Genomic DNA, 16,345 nt, shown 5'->3' with positions numbered 1-16,345 from the left:
AATAATGTTAAACAAACAAATTATTCAACATATTAAAAGAGTTGAAAAATTGCTTATAGTCAAGAGAGATGAAGTTTAGAAAGTTACTTTGAAGGTTAATTAACTTCTTAATAGAGTAGTTTTTAATATAGAAATCCTTCAACTTCATACTGATTAGACTATGGCTTTTATATTTCTGAAATATAAGCTTTTTATTATAGTTAATGATTATATGGCATGATGAAACATTTTGGCAAGAGAGATTAATGGTCAAATATAAAAATCTGACTAAAACCACTTCAAAAACTCACAATTATCTTGGTCACACAATTTTATTAAACACCATCTATCAGATACCGGGCTATTAAGTAGTGTACTATTGATGACTCTAATTTCACACAGAGTCTGAGCAATGACTCTGGGAACAAGGATTTCTCTGGCCAAGACCTTTCCTTGGGTCCAAACCCATGTGTCCAACTGCCCCTTGGGCCTCCCTTCCTACCCCACATTAATGTCTCCCTTTCCAAAACCACGCTCATCACGATAGCCACAGCCCAGGCCTAGCCTTCCTCTGACTGTTTCCATCCTATGTAAAAGGTGAAGCGACCAGGCTCTGTGCTCCAATGGACGTACCAGAATCCATACTCCATCACTTACCTAGCTGTGTAGTTTAGAACACATTATTTTACTTTTCTAATCCTCAATTTCCCAAAGAAAAAAACTGCTAACATTTATTGAGCACTTACTGTATGTCAGTCACTGATTGAACACTTTATTAGCATTATGTGATTTAATCCTCATATTAACCCTATTAGGTATGTACCATTATTAACCCCACTTCGCTAACAAGCACATGGAGGTCAGATGGGTGAAAACTCATTCTGGCCACCGAGCACCACGTCTGCCTACGTGTGGTATCATCACCCTCTAGGTCACTGGGTCAGAAACGCATTCATCTTCATCTCCCTTTCACTCCACATTTCCACCTCACAAACAGCTCTTGGATCTGTCCTCTCTGCCCCGTGAATACCTTGTCAGGACTCTCCCTGGACTGGAGCTGAAACTTAGACTGGAGCTCCCTGCCTCCAGGCTTGCCTCCTTCCAATCTCTTCATCGTGTTATTTCTCAGATGCCTTATCCAAGCAGTTGTGGTCTCCTCAGACTCCCAAAAGAAGCTAGGAAAGATAAACAAAACAGGTTGGTGGTAAGTTGGGGGATTTTAGTTACTTTTTTGAAATCAAGATATTTCATCGAAAAGTGCCATGCCAAACCTCAAGTGCAGGTCAAAGAACTCCATCTGGGCCCATAGTTAGTGAAATCGCAGAAATCTCTGTTTAAGGCACAGCAGAAGGGGAAGGTTTTAAGGTCCATCTTTCTCAAGTCATAGATTAGTTCTGAGATTTTACTATAATTCATGAGTACGGTTGTGATGATGACTAGATACTGAAATATTTCCAATATGAGTTGCTAAGAAGTCATTGCCTCATCCTATTCGTGCCTTGCGAAACCCTTACTGGCACCTCTGGAGTCGCTGTGGTGCCTGCCAGCTTGTCCCCTGTAGTTTCTGAGGGTGTACCCCCTTCCCTGCAGGTCTCCCCACCTTTCAGCCAGAGTGCATTGAACCAGGGCAGGGAGACATATATCTGCAGTTAGCCCTGGTATGTCAGTAGGTAAATGCCGAGGGTCTTCCAACCCACCCTCCACTGGTGTCTGTCATGTGCCTTTGGGAACTATGACTGCCACAGTATTATTCAGTATTTTCATCAACATCTCTCCTTGTGTTACTCGTAAGGCAAACAGCTTCAATGAGCATGTTCTGAGCAGTTCAAATAGTCTGGAGCTACACCTTGTACTTACCTAACTTTTCCTTATCAGAGGAAACTCTAGGTCCCTATCAGGACCAAAAAGACTCTAGGTAAGAGTGCTCAGAAGTAATTCCTAAACTAAAGGAAGCAGCCGCAGCAGCAACAAAGACTGTATGTAGATACAAAGGCATTTAAATAAGTCTGCCTTAAGGTAACAGTCAAATCTCTAGAAGTGAATGTGGGAGTGGGGGTTGGAGATGAGGGAGCTCAAAAGCTTTCCTACTTCAGGGGTTTCCTCTGTTTCATTAAATGCTAATAGCCTCAAACCTTACTGCTAACTAACACTCACACATGGCTAGGGAGCTCTGTCTGAACTGCAAAACCAAGATGTCAAGGCCCGGGCTCACATCCGTCAGTGCATCCTCCACACCCTTTAGGTACTAGTGAAACTTCTACAGCATCACCCTTGAAGGCCCCTCCTGATGAGATTCTAGCTGTTCTCTACAGCTTCACTTCCTGCCTCCTGCACACTGCCCCTTCTCACAGCCCTGCTCCCCTGCACCGAAACACACAATCATGCTTCACCACATGACACCATGTTGCAGAGGTGGTGTCTTGCCACAAGGTACTGTTTGAAGTCTCCTAAAAGTGCCACAAGTTCTCATCTCTACGTGCTCTCATCTTTCCTCCAACAAAAACACCTCTTCTTCTTCCTCTGGCCTAACCTGTTATGGGAAGACATCCTTGCTCGTCCCCCACCCCCATCCCCACCTTCTTCTCCAGTCGGACAACCCCCTGGCACCTACAGTAGTACGTTCTCATGAACTTCTATCCTTACTGCTTAACTGCCTCTTCTGTCCAGAATCTTTAGGCAAAGCTACCAAGGCTCAGGTTGTGCGTATGGGGACACAAGCCTGTTTCCTGTCTGGTTGGCACTGACTCATCACCTACAGACAACTATACATGCAACAGAGCTCCAGCACCAGGAGTCCAAAGCCCAAGTTTGAAGGGCAACCTATTTGTTTAACAAGCACGTTTGAGTCTCACAGTGTTTAATTAAAAAGAAAAATGCCAACAATTAACCATCAAGGGATTTCACCTAAACTTCTGGTTTTTCTCAAAACAAATACGAAGGTCTGGCAATGCAGGGTCTGCATCTCCACAGACAGACATCAACTGGGAGTAACTTTCGCTGCCGTTCTTGAGCCAGAGCATGCGTTCTAGTTCGCCGCACTCCCTCTTCTCCCCCCAGTACGGAGGCCAAGTCTCAATCACCATTTATCATCACACTATTATTTTCCTTAAGGAAGACAAAAATTTAAAACTACTTGAGCTTGTGTTCTAGCAAAAGTGGGAAAACAAAAGAGGCTTAGAGGATATATGTTTCAGGAAACATGGGAGAGGGTACATATATTTATAGATGTGAAAAATCGTCCTAGATATAGGTCTGAGTCTAAAGAGTTCTTCTAACGGAAGCAAACCCAGTTACTTCACTGCCGAGTCCCTGCAGACGTGTGAGTTGTAACCCCCGCCGGGTGGGTGCACTGGAAATGAGGTAGGCATACCCTTTCTGGCCACTAGGGAGGCTTTGTATTGGGTGACAGAAAACCAGCCAGTCGGGGCCTCTCCTTTCAGTTACAAATGGTAGGTGTTCCTGGTGAAAGCACATTGCTAGAGCCCAGGAGCCTTTTGAACAGGCTCCATCTAGAGAAATCAAGTTCAGAGCAAGTAGATGGCTCACAGGAGACAGCGAACTCCTAGTGAGCTCTCGCATCCTGGCAATAAGCCGCCAACCATGTGGGCGTGTCTGTTCCCTAAGATGTGCAACGCACGTCTGCACAGACGCTGTCACTGCTGACGTACTTGCCTTCACTCTTTCCTAGAGGCGAGCTCCTTGACTCCACAGACATTTATTGAGAGCCGATCACGTGAAAAGCGCTGTGAGAAGCACTGAGGCTATATCTTGGCAAACGACACAGACGAGAGATTCCTTTTCTCTGGACCTTGTAGCCTAGCAGGAAAGGCAGAAAAACAACAAGAACATAAGGTTTAATAAAGAGAATAGTAGCAACATGATATAAAGAGTATCTTGGGGGTGTGGAAAGGGGGAGTCAGAGAAGGACTTCCTGAGGAAGTCATATTTAAGAAGTGGCACCTGGGAAAAGCATGTTCCAGGGAGAACCAACCACAGATGTAAAGGTCCTAAGGGGAGAACAAACTTGGATCGTTCAAGAAACTGAAACAGGACCAGTGTTATGTGAATGTAGTGACTATGTGGTAGAAGATGAGTTTGGAAATTAAGTATGAACTAGATCGTGTAGGACCTTGAAGGCCATGGTACCACACTTCAATCTTATTACAAGCACACTGGGAAGTGATAAAGAGACAAGCAGCCCGAGTCAGGCGTTGGCATGGCACTTACAGCTAGATTGTGGTGTTCTGCTGCTGGAACATCAAGAATTTCTCAGAACTTAACATCAGACAAGGCTAATTTGTAGCCATGATGGATAAAGATAAAAAATAGACCACTCTGCAATAATGAATAAACGCAGAAAAATAAAAGTGAACATTACATAAACTACAAAAATGACCACACATCTCCCTGTGGCTAATATGAGCAGCCGGTGCTGTTTTCTTTTAATCAGTTTCAGGTTTGGCCTCATTCTAATCTTCCATCCTTCTATATGAGATTTATTAATATATCTAATCATAGAATTAACTGTGCTTCCTTAAACATGACCCAACATCACAAGCATCAATCTCGTAATAAAATCCTTTCTAACACACTCTTACTCAGACACCCTATGGCTCCCCATGCTGTAGAGTCGCAAGCAATAAACCCAGCATGTTTTACTTTCGATGCATCGTGGATGGTCTTCTGATGGAGGCATCGATAAGCGTCACTAGAGGTTTTAGGTAGGAGGTGATACAATTTTTTAAAAAACAACAAACAAATTCTCACTGGAAAAGAAACTCTACAGGTCAAGAATAAAAGCAGTTAGAGCAGTTCAAAGCTGTTTTAGCATCCAGGGAAACATGATGGGACAAGGCAGTCACATCCGAGATATATTTCAGAAGCGGGGTCAGCAGGACTTGCCTATGAAGTATAGGGGTACAAAGACAGATAGGTGCACAGCCAAAGCCAGAGACCCCAAATTAAAAAAAGCTTAAATAAGCTAGAAGCCTATAGCTTTTTCAGATAAAGTCCTAGCTGGCACTGTAGCGCTATGAAATTAGCAGGGACGCAGGCTCCTTTCTCGCTATTCCACCATCCCTCAAATTTACAAACATTAAGTGCATGATCCAAGATGGCTCATCACCACATTCTCATTTCCAGCTAGCAGGAAATGAGACAGAGGAAGAAGAGGGCATGGCTCAGAAGTAGCACTCATCACTCCTGTTTACATTCCTTTATCCAGGACCCGGTCCTATGGCCACACGTAAGTGGAAGGAAATTTGGGAAATATAGCCTTTATTCTTGGTGGCCATACGCCCAACTAAATGGTCTATTGTTGTGGAAGGATAGGAAAAGCGTTATTGAGACAGTGGAGGGGCAAGACAAAGCCTGGTTGGAGGTAGTTACGGAGAGAATACAAGATAAGGAAATAGAAGCATTGAGTATAAGCGACTCTTTTAAAGTTTTACTGGAAAAGAGAGCCGATAAATGGCGTGGTCGCTGGAGGAGACCATAGAATGAAGAAGAAATTAAAAGAGGTGTGGTGACCACACAGATATGTCTCTCAAATCTCCATCTGTAAGGAAAGCAATTGCTTATGGTCCTACGCGCTGTGTTCTAAACATCTTTCCTAGTGGATCACGCCAAGACTACACTTCCCATGGGCTGCTCACCGTCCATGACTAGGGGTGGTAGGGCGACCAAGGGAGGCATGCAACTAATATACTGTTTAAACATAAGTTTAGCCTATGTTTCCCAACTTTGTGGACTTTGCATAGTAAAAACAACTCAGGCCAACTCTCCCCTCTTTACTTTTTAATGCACAACACCAAAAGAAAGTTATTCTAAAAAGAGAGAGGTTTTCACAAACAGAATCTAGGGGAAATGTGAATAACAGATTATTCATGGTAAATAATTCATTGTAACCAGATAGGGAAAACATTGCTTCAAAGGGCCATATGTTCAGTTAGAAGAAATTACTTTTTTTAGGTTTTAAATTTCACTATTCTTATTCTCTTTTGAATTAATCTTTGCCTGTGCTTCTTTTATAATTTCTTTGCTTTCCTTTGTCTTCTTCTTCTATATGAGGTATCTCTCAAGGTTCACAGGAAGTACCATTATTAAAAAGAATAATAGATATGGGATCAAGTTTTCTGGATTTAAGACTGGGCTCTAAGGGAAAATTATCTTGCCTTACATTTACATCTGCAATACATTTATAATTGACATTTACATTAGATGGAGATAGGGATGAAGATTTACTTTTTTCCCCAGGTTATACAAATTGACCCAGTGTTATTTTTCAAAAACCACTCTTTGCTCCCTGCATTTGTAATCATTTTTTGGTCGTGCATTTGTCTGTTTATAGATTCTCTATTTTACTCCTTTGATATATTTCTCGTTTGCATTTATACTACACCAAATTAATTATCTTACAACAGGCCTCTTTATCTGTTAGTGTAAGTCTTCCACCTTTGTTCTTCAAGATTTCCTTGGACATTCTTGGCCTTTTGCATTTGCACATAAATTTTAGAATCAATTTGCCATGTTTCAAGGGGAAAAAAAATCTTGCAAGGAATTTAATTGGAATTGTGGTGAATCTTTAGATCAATTTGGAGAGAAGTGATGCCTTTGCTATGGTATATTCCACTATTTAGATCTTCAATTTATCTGCATGATGTTTTATAGTTTTCAGTGTAGAAGTCCTGTACATCTAATATCCCTAGGCATGTTAAATAATTCATACTATTGTATAATTATATTTTTTCATTTCTATTCGTTTTTAACTAGTATAATTGATTTTTAAAATTGATCCTGCATTTAATAGTTACTCTTAGTAAATTTAGTACTTGATTTTAATAATTAATCTACAAAGTGTTTTAGATTTTCTACATACACTGTCATCTCTAGATAACAACTTTTTACACTTTTAATTTTAACATAATTTCAGACTTACAGAAAAGTTTTGAGAATAGTTACAAAAATCTGTAGACTCTTTACCCAGATTCTCCAAATTTTAACATTTCACATTTGCTTAATCATGACCCTTTCAATATATATAAATGTTTTCCTGAACCATTAGAGAACAAGGTGCAGACACAATACCCATTTGCCCTTAAATTTGTCACAGTGCATTTCTTATAAACAAGGGGGAGGGGCACAATGATCAAAAGCAGGAAATTAACATTGACACCATACTAACAGATAATCAAAGTCCTCATTTAAATTTTTCTAGTTGTCCCATTGTTTTCTATTGCAAAAGAAAATTCCGTATCACACATTACATTCACTTGCTATATGTCTCACTAGTCTCCCTTAATCAGGATCAGTTCTTCCACCTTTCTTGTCAATCATAATTTTGGCATTTTGAAGACTACAGGCCAGTTACTGAAAAGGATGCCCCTCAGTTAGGGTTTCAGGATGGTTTGTCATGATTACATGCAAGTTATACATTTTATGGCGGGAATACCACATAGTGATGTAATGCTTTCCTCAACTGCCACTGAGATGCTGTTTCTCAGGATCAGCAGGTATGTCTTTGTGTAATTTTTAAAAATCGATCTCCCCCAAACCATGTTTTCATACAGACACCTTTAATTCCAATCCAACACCACAGGTTCATTTTCTGCCTTCCTCTTCATTTATTTAGCTTTCCTCCTGGTTTAGTTTTATTTCCTTCTTCAACAGTGAGAAATCTGGTTCCAATTATCCACAACATATTTAGTTCTTTTTTCAATCCTTCACTTCTTCTGCAAGTTTCCTATGTCATCTTTTTGGGGATGGTTACTTATAGATTACCCCAGAAGGTTCATAGGTACAAAAAACCTTGACTTCTAGCATTTGAAAAAGTTTTCCTAAGCCTTGATGCCTAAAGAATAACTATAATGTGAATAAAATCTCTGATTCAGTTTCTTTCCTTGAAGTTTTTAAAGTCTGTATCATTCATTAAGGCCTTCTTCCAAATACTGTTCTGGCAGTCTGGTGTCAGACTAATTTTCTCATGTCTGTAAGTTGATTTTTTTTTCTTACTTGACTTCTGGAGGACTGCTCTTTATTTTAAATAAAAATTAATAGTTTTGAGTGTTCTAGATCAATTTTCCTAGTTTAGAGTTATTGTTATATTTTGCTTCTCCTTCATGTGGCTTTTGGGAGGGGAGGGCTGAGTGTTGGTGGTGGGTCATCAGTTCATGAGGTGGTCTTGTTTTCTGTTTCCTTCATATAATAGCTTTGTATAGCTTTAGTCTTTTTTTTCCTATGTCATGGACGGAAATTTCGGGGTGTTTTTAAAAAGGTTTCTAGTCAAAGGTCGCCCCCTTCTGTCATCACAGCGAAGCACAGTCTTTAATAAAGTTTTTGTTGCCAGTGTTTGGGGGAGTTGTGATGAGTCGAATCCACTGACACTGTGGCTTTTTTCTTATAAGGCCCCTACTTTTCTCTTTCGCTTCTTTCCCCCTTACTTTTCAGTCTACTAAGGTAGTCCCTCCCCCTTTTGTGACGGAAATTACACATTGATTTCTAGTTTTGAAATAAATGTTTTTTTAGAGCAGTTTTAGGTTTATATATATTGCTAAGTTTAAAAGTGCCCCATAGGTCTCCTAGGCTCTGTTCATCTTTCATTCTTCTCTTTCTGCTCTTCAGCCTGAATAATCTCAATTGGCCAATCTTCTAAGTTCACTGATTTTTCTACCTGCTCAAATGTGCTGTTGAACCTCTCCAGTGAGTTTCTCATTTGTTATAGTACTCGTCAACTCCAGTTTCTATCTGGTTCCTTTAAATCATTTCTATCTCTTTGATAGCCTCTATTTGGCACTGTTCTCATGGTTTCCTTTAGGTCTTTATCTATGGTTTCTATTTAGCTCTTAGGGTATATTTAAAATTGTGATTTAAAGTTTTTGTCTAGGAAGTCTATTGTCTGGGCTTCCTCGTGGACAGTTTATTTTGTTTTTCCCTATGCATGGATCATACTTTTATTCTTCCATGCTTTGTACTTTTTGTTGAAAATTGAACATTTTGAGGATTATAATGTGCCAACTCTAGAAATGATTGCATCCCCTCAGTCTGTTGCTGCCCATTGTAGTTGCTGCTGCTGTAATTTTTAAATGACTTTTCTGCACTAATTTTGTAAAGCCTGTGTTCTCCATTATGTGTGGCCACTGAAATCTCCTCTCCGTTCCATTAGCTTAGTGGCTAGCTGGCGATTTCAGAGATTTCCTGAAATGCCAAGACTCGGCTGATTTTTCTTGATTACTGTTCATCTGGTTGCTACAAATCCTTGATTAGTTTCCAGCATCCAATAAAATTAATTCTGACAGTCCTTGCCAGCTTATTGGCTGATTCTGAGGAGAAATGGGCTTTTGGTGTTTCCTATCCACAATTTTTCTGATATCACTCAGTATTCTACTTTTCTCTAAAAAGGAGGATGAAGAATCTATCTATACCTACCTACTATATTTGTGATGTAAAAAAGAAAGAAAAAGTAAACTACAGAATTTAAATAGCTCCTGGTGGAAGAAGGAAGAAGGGAGAGAAATTGGACTTCTTAAATATACCTTGTTTTGTAGATTTTACTTTGGATCCACATATTTTACATAATTATAAAAACAACTGAAACATCAAAAAAAGTATTACCTGAAAAAAAAATCTATTCCCAGAGTCATAAACTTGCCCAGGTCTCACATTTATGTGCAGATTTTGAGTCCTGATATCTAACTACAGATGCTACAAGAATAACTACTTTGCTAAGTTATGTAGTATTAAGAGACTTAACACAGGTAAAGCACCTAGCAAGTCAATTAACACTAGCTCCCTTCCACAACAACCTTACCTGGGGAGACAAAACATAATTATTTTACCATCTTTGTTCTAGGCCCATACTGTCTGATCAGTGAAAACTGAACCAATCAAAGCTATGATTATAAACATTTTATAAGCTATGATTATAAACACCACAAGGCCACTTTTTAAATAATAATGGAGGAAGGAAAAGTGCTCACTGGAATAGAGTTTTGTTAGTGTTCCATTTTCCTTACAAGTATAAGGGTTTGTAAAGATTTATTATTTTTGCTTACATAAACACAACACACCCCTTGCCTTCAACATGGACACCCCGAAGTTACCTGAGTTAAAGTGCTCATCAAAACAGAAATATCTTGTACTCCTCGTTACCACAACTGCTTAGCCACATACAGCACATGCACCCCTTCCCCCTAGAATCCCACATATTTTGCCAACAACTCCTGACTGCTTTGCTTCTCTGAACGGCACCTTAAATCCAACCACGATCCTACATTCCTACTGCCTGCCTCAGTTTGCACCTCATTTTCCTGCCTGGATTACCAAATGGTCAGACTAATCTTTTCTGCCTCCATTCTTAAGTTTTTCCAAATCCATTTTCCATTATGCCTGGAGTGTGTTTTTACTAAAAATAAACTGAATAATTTGTTCAACCTTTCAAATTCAATTGCTTTGCTTATATCAATTATTCAGTCGCTTCCCATCATTTACAGCCATGATTTTTCAAAATATATTCCTAAAAGACACAAGATTCAAGAGAATTACCCGTCCCCAAGGATGTAAGGCAGAAGCTAGATGGATAAGTCTCTTGTCACCCCTTCAAAATTTAATCAGTTGCTCAATATGTTTATGTCTAAGTTTTTGTGTATAAAATAAGATTTCCCTAACTCCAGATCTTCATGATTTTATTTCTAGCTATCTCTTCAAATTCAATTTACTGTTACTATTTTTCACAAACTTTATCCATGCAGCCATTTTGAAGCCCTGTTTACTGAACTAGAGTTGCTTCATGCCTTTATTCTCTGAACAGCTATTTCTTCTACCTGTGATGCTATTTGTTCTCTCCATGCCTTTGGAAACCTGTAAAGTTGAAAAAAATATAAAAAGCCCCCAGGCAGTTTCTTGTTTCCTTCTCTGTTCCTTTAGTACTTTGTATATTCCATCACAACCTCTACAACTCTAATTTTTTTCATCATTTACTAATACCTGTGTCCTTGGACAAGTAACAACCTCTCTGAGGCTTTGGTTTCCTCATCTGTAAAATGAGGATAGGTATAATATCAGCTCACAGAGATGTTGGGAAGGTTAAACATGGTAATACACGAATGGGGTTAAAGAGTGCTTGGCACATTAGTTATTGTTAGCTATAACTATTGTTACTAGTAATAACACCACTACCAATACTCATCTTTGGGGGCCTACTAAATGCGAGCTCTGATTTTTTTTTGAGCCCCTAGCACACACATAGCTCACAGTAAAAACTCAATACTGCAAGAAATTGATGTACATTCAGTGCAATAAATATGGTCATCCATTTGTTATTTTTCTTAGGTTAAAATTGCTTACTGGTACCTCCAGCTACTTCTGAGACATTATTAAATATGCAATTTTAATTTCCCGAGAGTATACTTTTTGCAGCAAATTAAAAATAAAAGTTTATTATTTGATTTATTTAGGAAAGGCAATTTCCTTTTACCTAATATTTTTCAACAGACTTATCTAATTAACCCACTGGGATAGTTAATTCTATGTGTCAACTTGGCTGGGCCACAGAGCCTAGATAGGTGGTCAAACATTGTGGTATTTATGTGAGTGTTTTTGAATGAGATTAACATTTAAATCAGTGGACTTTGAGTAAGGCAGATTTCCCTCCAGAAAGGTGGGTGAGCCAATGCATGCAATTAGTTGAAGTCCCAGATAGAACAAAACATTGACCTTCTCCAAGCAAGGGTGAATTCTGTAGCAGATGGACTTGAAACTTAAACTGCGACACTGGCTCTTCCTTGGATCTCCAGACTGACAGCTTCTGGACTGCAGATTTTGGACTTGCCCGCCTCCATATGCACATAAGCCAAATCCTTAAAATAAATCTGTGTGTGTGTGTGTGTGTGTGTGTGTGTATGTATGTGTACACACACACGCACACACATATCCATACAATGTGTATATATGTATACTATATATAGAATAGACTAACACACCCACCTATAGTATATATGAAATTAAGTTATAAACAAGTCTATAGTCATTTAAAGAAAAATAATCTTTATTTGTAAAGGTTAGAATTAAAAATACAAAGATGAACGTAGATGCTTTAAACACTGACAAAATCTAGTTACAATATAACATATGGCTCTAACGGTATGTTCAATTATTTTAAAAATCCATATAAAATACAACAAATAGATTTATAATAACACTTTCCTTCATTAATAGTCTATTCACTGTGATTCATAGAAGCTCCATGAAGTGTCATCACTTAAGGAAATCTCCTGGTTCAACCAAATTAAAACATTTGGTCAAAAGACCATGGACATGCCATGTCTTTGCACAATGAACAGAAAGAAATAACCTGCCAGGTGGTATACTTCAGATAAAGACAACCTTTACTAAGCTCCAAAGCAACCTTTTGGGCAAGTGGTACCTTACTCTTATTAAAGGAAAGTCTTTACTGCTGAGGGCACTGGGCCTCTGGAGTTGATTTAGAGGACACGTACAGAATAGGGTGTGATTTCTTACAAGTTTTCTTTTCCAATTTGCTTGCAGTTTCTTTCCCTTCTTTAACTTCTGTTTGAAGCTTTGATTCAGCAGCTAACCTACAGGCATTAAAGCATCCACTCTGAATTCAAGCGTTGTTAAGAAGAATTAAAGAAGAGACAATCCTCTAGTACAATGGGCTTCTAATTAGACAGTGATTTTTTTATGTATATAAGGAAAAAAATATATAGTTGGCTAAAACGCTATTAAGAAAACTAAGTCACTGCCTTTCTAAAAGAACCTTTTTAATGTCAATAGAGTTAATGTTTTAAATGTCTAAAGAACTATCTTTAAGGTTGATAATAAGTCACAGCAAAGCCTAAATTAAAGAATTAAAATATAATGAGGGTGCCCATCGTGATAAGCACACCTAACAAAATAAATAAATAAATAAATAAATAAATAAATAAATAAATAAAACACGAGAGAACTATTTTAATGTTAACATGATATACAAAAGGCAAAATGCAACATAAAAATAACATGGAATTCTGGGCTGTATGAATAGATGTATTTATCTCATTAAAAAAACTCAAATTGATTCTCAACTAGCAGAATAATAATATAAGAAAAAAACACAGAGGAGAGATTTCTCTTCCATTTACTTTCTCTACCTTTGACCTGTATTATTTTAATTTTTTAAATGATAAGACCCTTACAACATGAATTCCTATAGCCATACATGTCCGACATCTTCTATTTTAGTCACAAATTCAAAATATCCAGAAACTAGAAGCTTTGAAGTTTTGATGTAAAACGAAAATAAATTTACCTTTGATATTTTGAAATGTCAAAATAGGTAGGTATCAAGGCCCATTCTTGAAAGCTTAAGATAAACAATTTCAAAAGCCATAAAAAATTTTACCTAACAGTTTTCTAGAAGGCTAAAATTTCTTAGACTACTGGAAAGCCCTTTTAAGGCTTTAAGGGGTAAGTTAATTTTTCTTTCATGGCCACACTTGAATCAGGAAAACAATAACAAGACACTTATTTAAACCAACAAAAAAAAATTCAGAGAGGTATTAGGCTGTGGTATTTTTGTTTCATGAAAGCGAAAAGTGTGACATTTAAAAATAATTCCCTAATTCGGGAGTCCTTTACCCTTGCAATCATTTCAGTCTTTCTTAAAGTTTTAAGAAAGTTGAAAGTAAACGGATAAAACTGGGGAATTATAATGCATGTAATACTAAGAAAACAGGTAAAGAAACAACATAGTTCCCCTAGCGACAGAGGAGAGACGGAGAGGTGTGCTGGTTGCCTTGAATAAAAGAGGGCACTGACCTGGGAGAGTTAGGGGTGTTTCCACATCTTTCATTTATGGCAGGAACGTCTACAAGTTTCACACATTTCTTTTCCTTTGTTGGTTGATTACTCATAGGCAGACTTTTGTGAGGAGAGAGAATGACTTCTGGTGTGCTTCCAGAAACTGTCTTTTCGAACTGCAAGTTATCATCTTGTAACTTGCTAGTGCAGGACTGTGCCTCCTCTTTCTGAGGTGGTAATCTACACACTTCTTCCCCAACAGCACTGTCGGCACACACATTGTTCGGGGTGGTTATATCCACAGGCAGCACCTCGCGCCTCTTTTTGAGCACAGGCACTTCAATTTTCTCTGAAAATAAAAATCATTCAAAATATATCCAGTTAATAAATCAAAGACAATCAACATAAAGAGGTAGAACTAGTTATAGATATTGTTTTTTCTTTCCTTTTTCCCATTCTTTTAAAACCCACTCATCTCCTTATTGATACACACTGTTTTTGTCTTTCATCTTTCTTTTTCTTGGACTCCATTAACTTTATCTTTTAAAGGTTATCTGGCTATACATTTTCCATTGGGAGCCCAACATATTTGGCTTAGGAATACGACTTAAATGTGCTTTACTGGTGTTGTGATAAAAGTCGCACGGGGCTTCATAAGGTCACAGTGAGGAGATGAGAAAGAATACAGTGGTTAAGAGTCAAGGAATCCAGGAACAAATCCTAGTATAAGCACTTTGCAGCTCCTTGACCTTGGGGGAAGTATTTTATCTTTAAAATGGGGATTCAAAGTACCCACTTCACTCAGTACGGTGTGTTGTAAAGATAAATGTAAAGAACAGGTCAAATTCTCTGAATATGCCTGTTAGCCCCGCCTACAAAATATATTCAAAACCTGAGTACTTCTCCTGATACCTCCCCAGTTCCAACCACATTATGTCTCAGGCAGACTACTACAATAGCCTTCTACCTCGCTGCCTAACATAACGTCATTACAACCCCTATGCAATCACTGAATTAATCGCTCTAATATGTCTTCCCTATTCCCATACCAATGAATCTTTTCATTTTCAGAATCAAATTTTAGTGAAGTTGGAGAAATCCTGGTCGAACATGGGGTAGAGTTCCTGCTCTACAGTGATGTTTTAAAGTCATCATTTTCCCTTTCTCTGGCACTGCTCCTTTGCAGCCTGTATCACCTAGATTCACTGTTCTTCCTCAAGTCTCTTTGCTATGTTTAGTTCAACAAACCTTTGAAATTCAAACTGGATAATTATTAAGAGAGCCTGTTAGAATAAGGAAGAGAAAAAGGATGAGAGAAAAAGAAGCCTTTTTAAACTCTAAGAAGCCTTACTATTGCGGACAACCTCCCCACTATTGTTGAGGATAATTCCAGACATTGAGACAATAATGAAGAGAGAGCATGAGGATAGGAGCAAAACCTATAACCTAAAACTTGTAATAACACTTTCTTTTTGGTCCAAGAACCATCACATTCTTTTCATTTTTTAAATTTATATACAGTAACATCACTCATTTTAGTGTGTGAGATGCACAGCCTGTATGGTTAGGCTATTTCCTATCTCAGTGATTCTACTTGCTAATTGGCCTCTAATATCTGTCCCACTATTCTTCCTTAACAACAGAATCCCCAAGACGTAGTTGGAAACCTGAACCCTGAGAATCAAGGCTGCATTTCTCAGCTTTTCTCGTAGGCAGGAGGGGTCATGACTAAATTCTGCTCAAGATGGATACTGACCAACAACGGGAACAAAACCTACATCCCGACACTCTGACCAGTCCCGGAATGCCTCTTCCAGACGCTTACCAGGGGGAGGAATAACTACCTATCTTGTTTAAGTTTCCATAATTTTAGGTTTTCAATAAACAGTATTAACTAATAGAATTTCCAAACATCAACTACCTCAACAAAATTGACTCTTTGGTATTACATACAACGCTTCAATCTTAAATGGCAAAGTCTCAAATGTCAAATTCTACTAGATACCCCAAAAAATACCTGTTATATTCATACACACCTAGTACCCAGTTCTCTTTGAATTTTCCCACCCATTTTGAAGCAATATTTTTTTTACTAGAGATTACATAACTATAAATAGTTTGCAATAGGATTTGCATATAAAGCTGTAGTAAAAAAAAACTGGTATGAACTCTCAGAGCTTCTCATGATTTAAAAGACAAAATATATGAGACATACATACCTTCAGGTTCATACTTCAGTTTTAACTCATCTATTTTAGCTCTCAGTTTCATATTTTCACTCTGGAAAAGCTGGAGGCATCGTTCATTGGCAAAAAGTTTTCGCTCAATATCCAGAGCCCGTTGGCTCTCAAACAATGCTTTCATTCTCTGTATGGACAATTCACCTTTACTGCTTTCATTTTCTTTGCTATATTAATAAAAAAAAAGGGGGGGGGAACGAAAGGTATTAAAATAACATAATATAAATATGTTGTTAGCGAATATCTTTTATTCTATATTTGAACTCTTAGTCAAAAAAATACATTTCCATGGGGTTTTTAGTAACAAAGAAACAATAAACAAAATAAGCTTT

The 16,345-nt window shown here is 38.1% G+C and overlaps 1 protein-coding gene across 2 annotated transcripts in view; it reads right to left on the bottom strand.

The window, feature by feature from the left end:
* Positions 1 to 269: 269 nt before the first annotated feature.
* SPDL1 (spindle apparatus coiled-coil protein 1) overlaps positions 270 to 16,345 on the bottom strand; it is a 28,492-nt gene continuing 12,416 nt past the window's right edge. Inside the window, exons 10-13 of one of the 2 annotated variants that reach the window (XR_016021378.1) lie at positions 15,993 to 16,180; positions 13,792 to 14,122; positions 3,652 to 3,795; positions 270 to 1,154 (exon numbers count right to left, since the gene is read on the bottom strand). Coding sequence is in view for 1 of the 2 variants with exons in the window: in XM_019740976.3 (XP_019596535.3) it covers positions 12,422 to 12,569; positions 13,792 to 14,122; positions 15,993 to 16,180 (667 nt within the window). In the remaining variant the exon portion in view is untranslated. Of the gene's footprint in view, positions 1,155 to 3,651; positions 3,796 to 11,997; positions 12,570 to 13,791; positions 14,123 to 15,992; positions 16,181 to 16,345 lie in introns of those variants that run through there. The other variant, XM_019740976.3, reaches the window with a different exon arrangement.

This window comes from Rhinolophus sinicus, chromosome 5 (genome assembly GCF_057876585.1).
Source record: "Rhinolophus sinicus isolate RSI-liver-muscle chromosome 5, RSI-T2T, whole genome shotgun sequence".
NCBI classification, from domain to species: Eukaryota; Metazoa; Chordata; class Mammalia; order Chiroptera; family Rhinolophidae; genus Rhinolophus; species Rhinolophus sinicus.
Note: the sequence above shows the minus strand (reverse complement) of the source record. Positions and strands in the feature narration are given on the sequence as shown.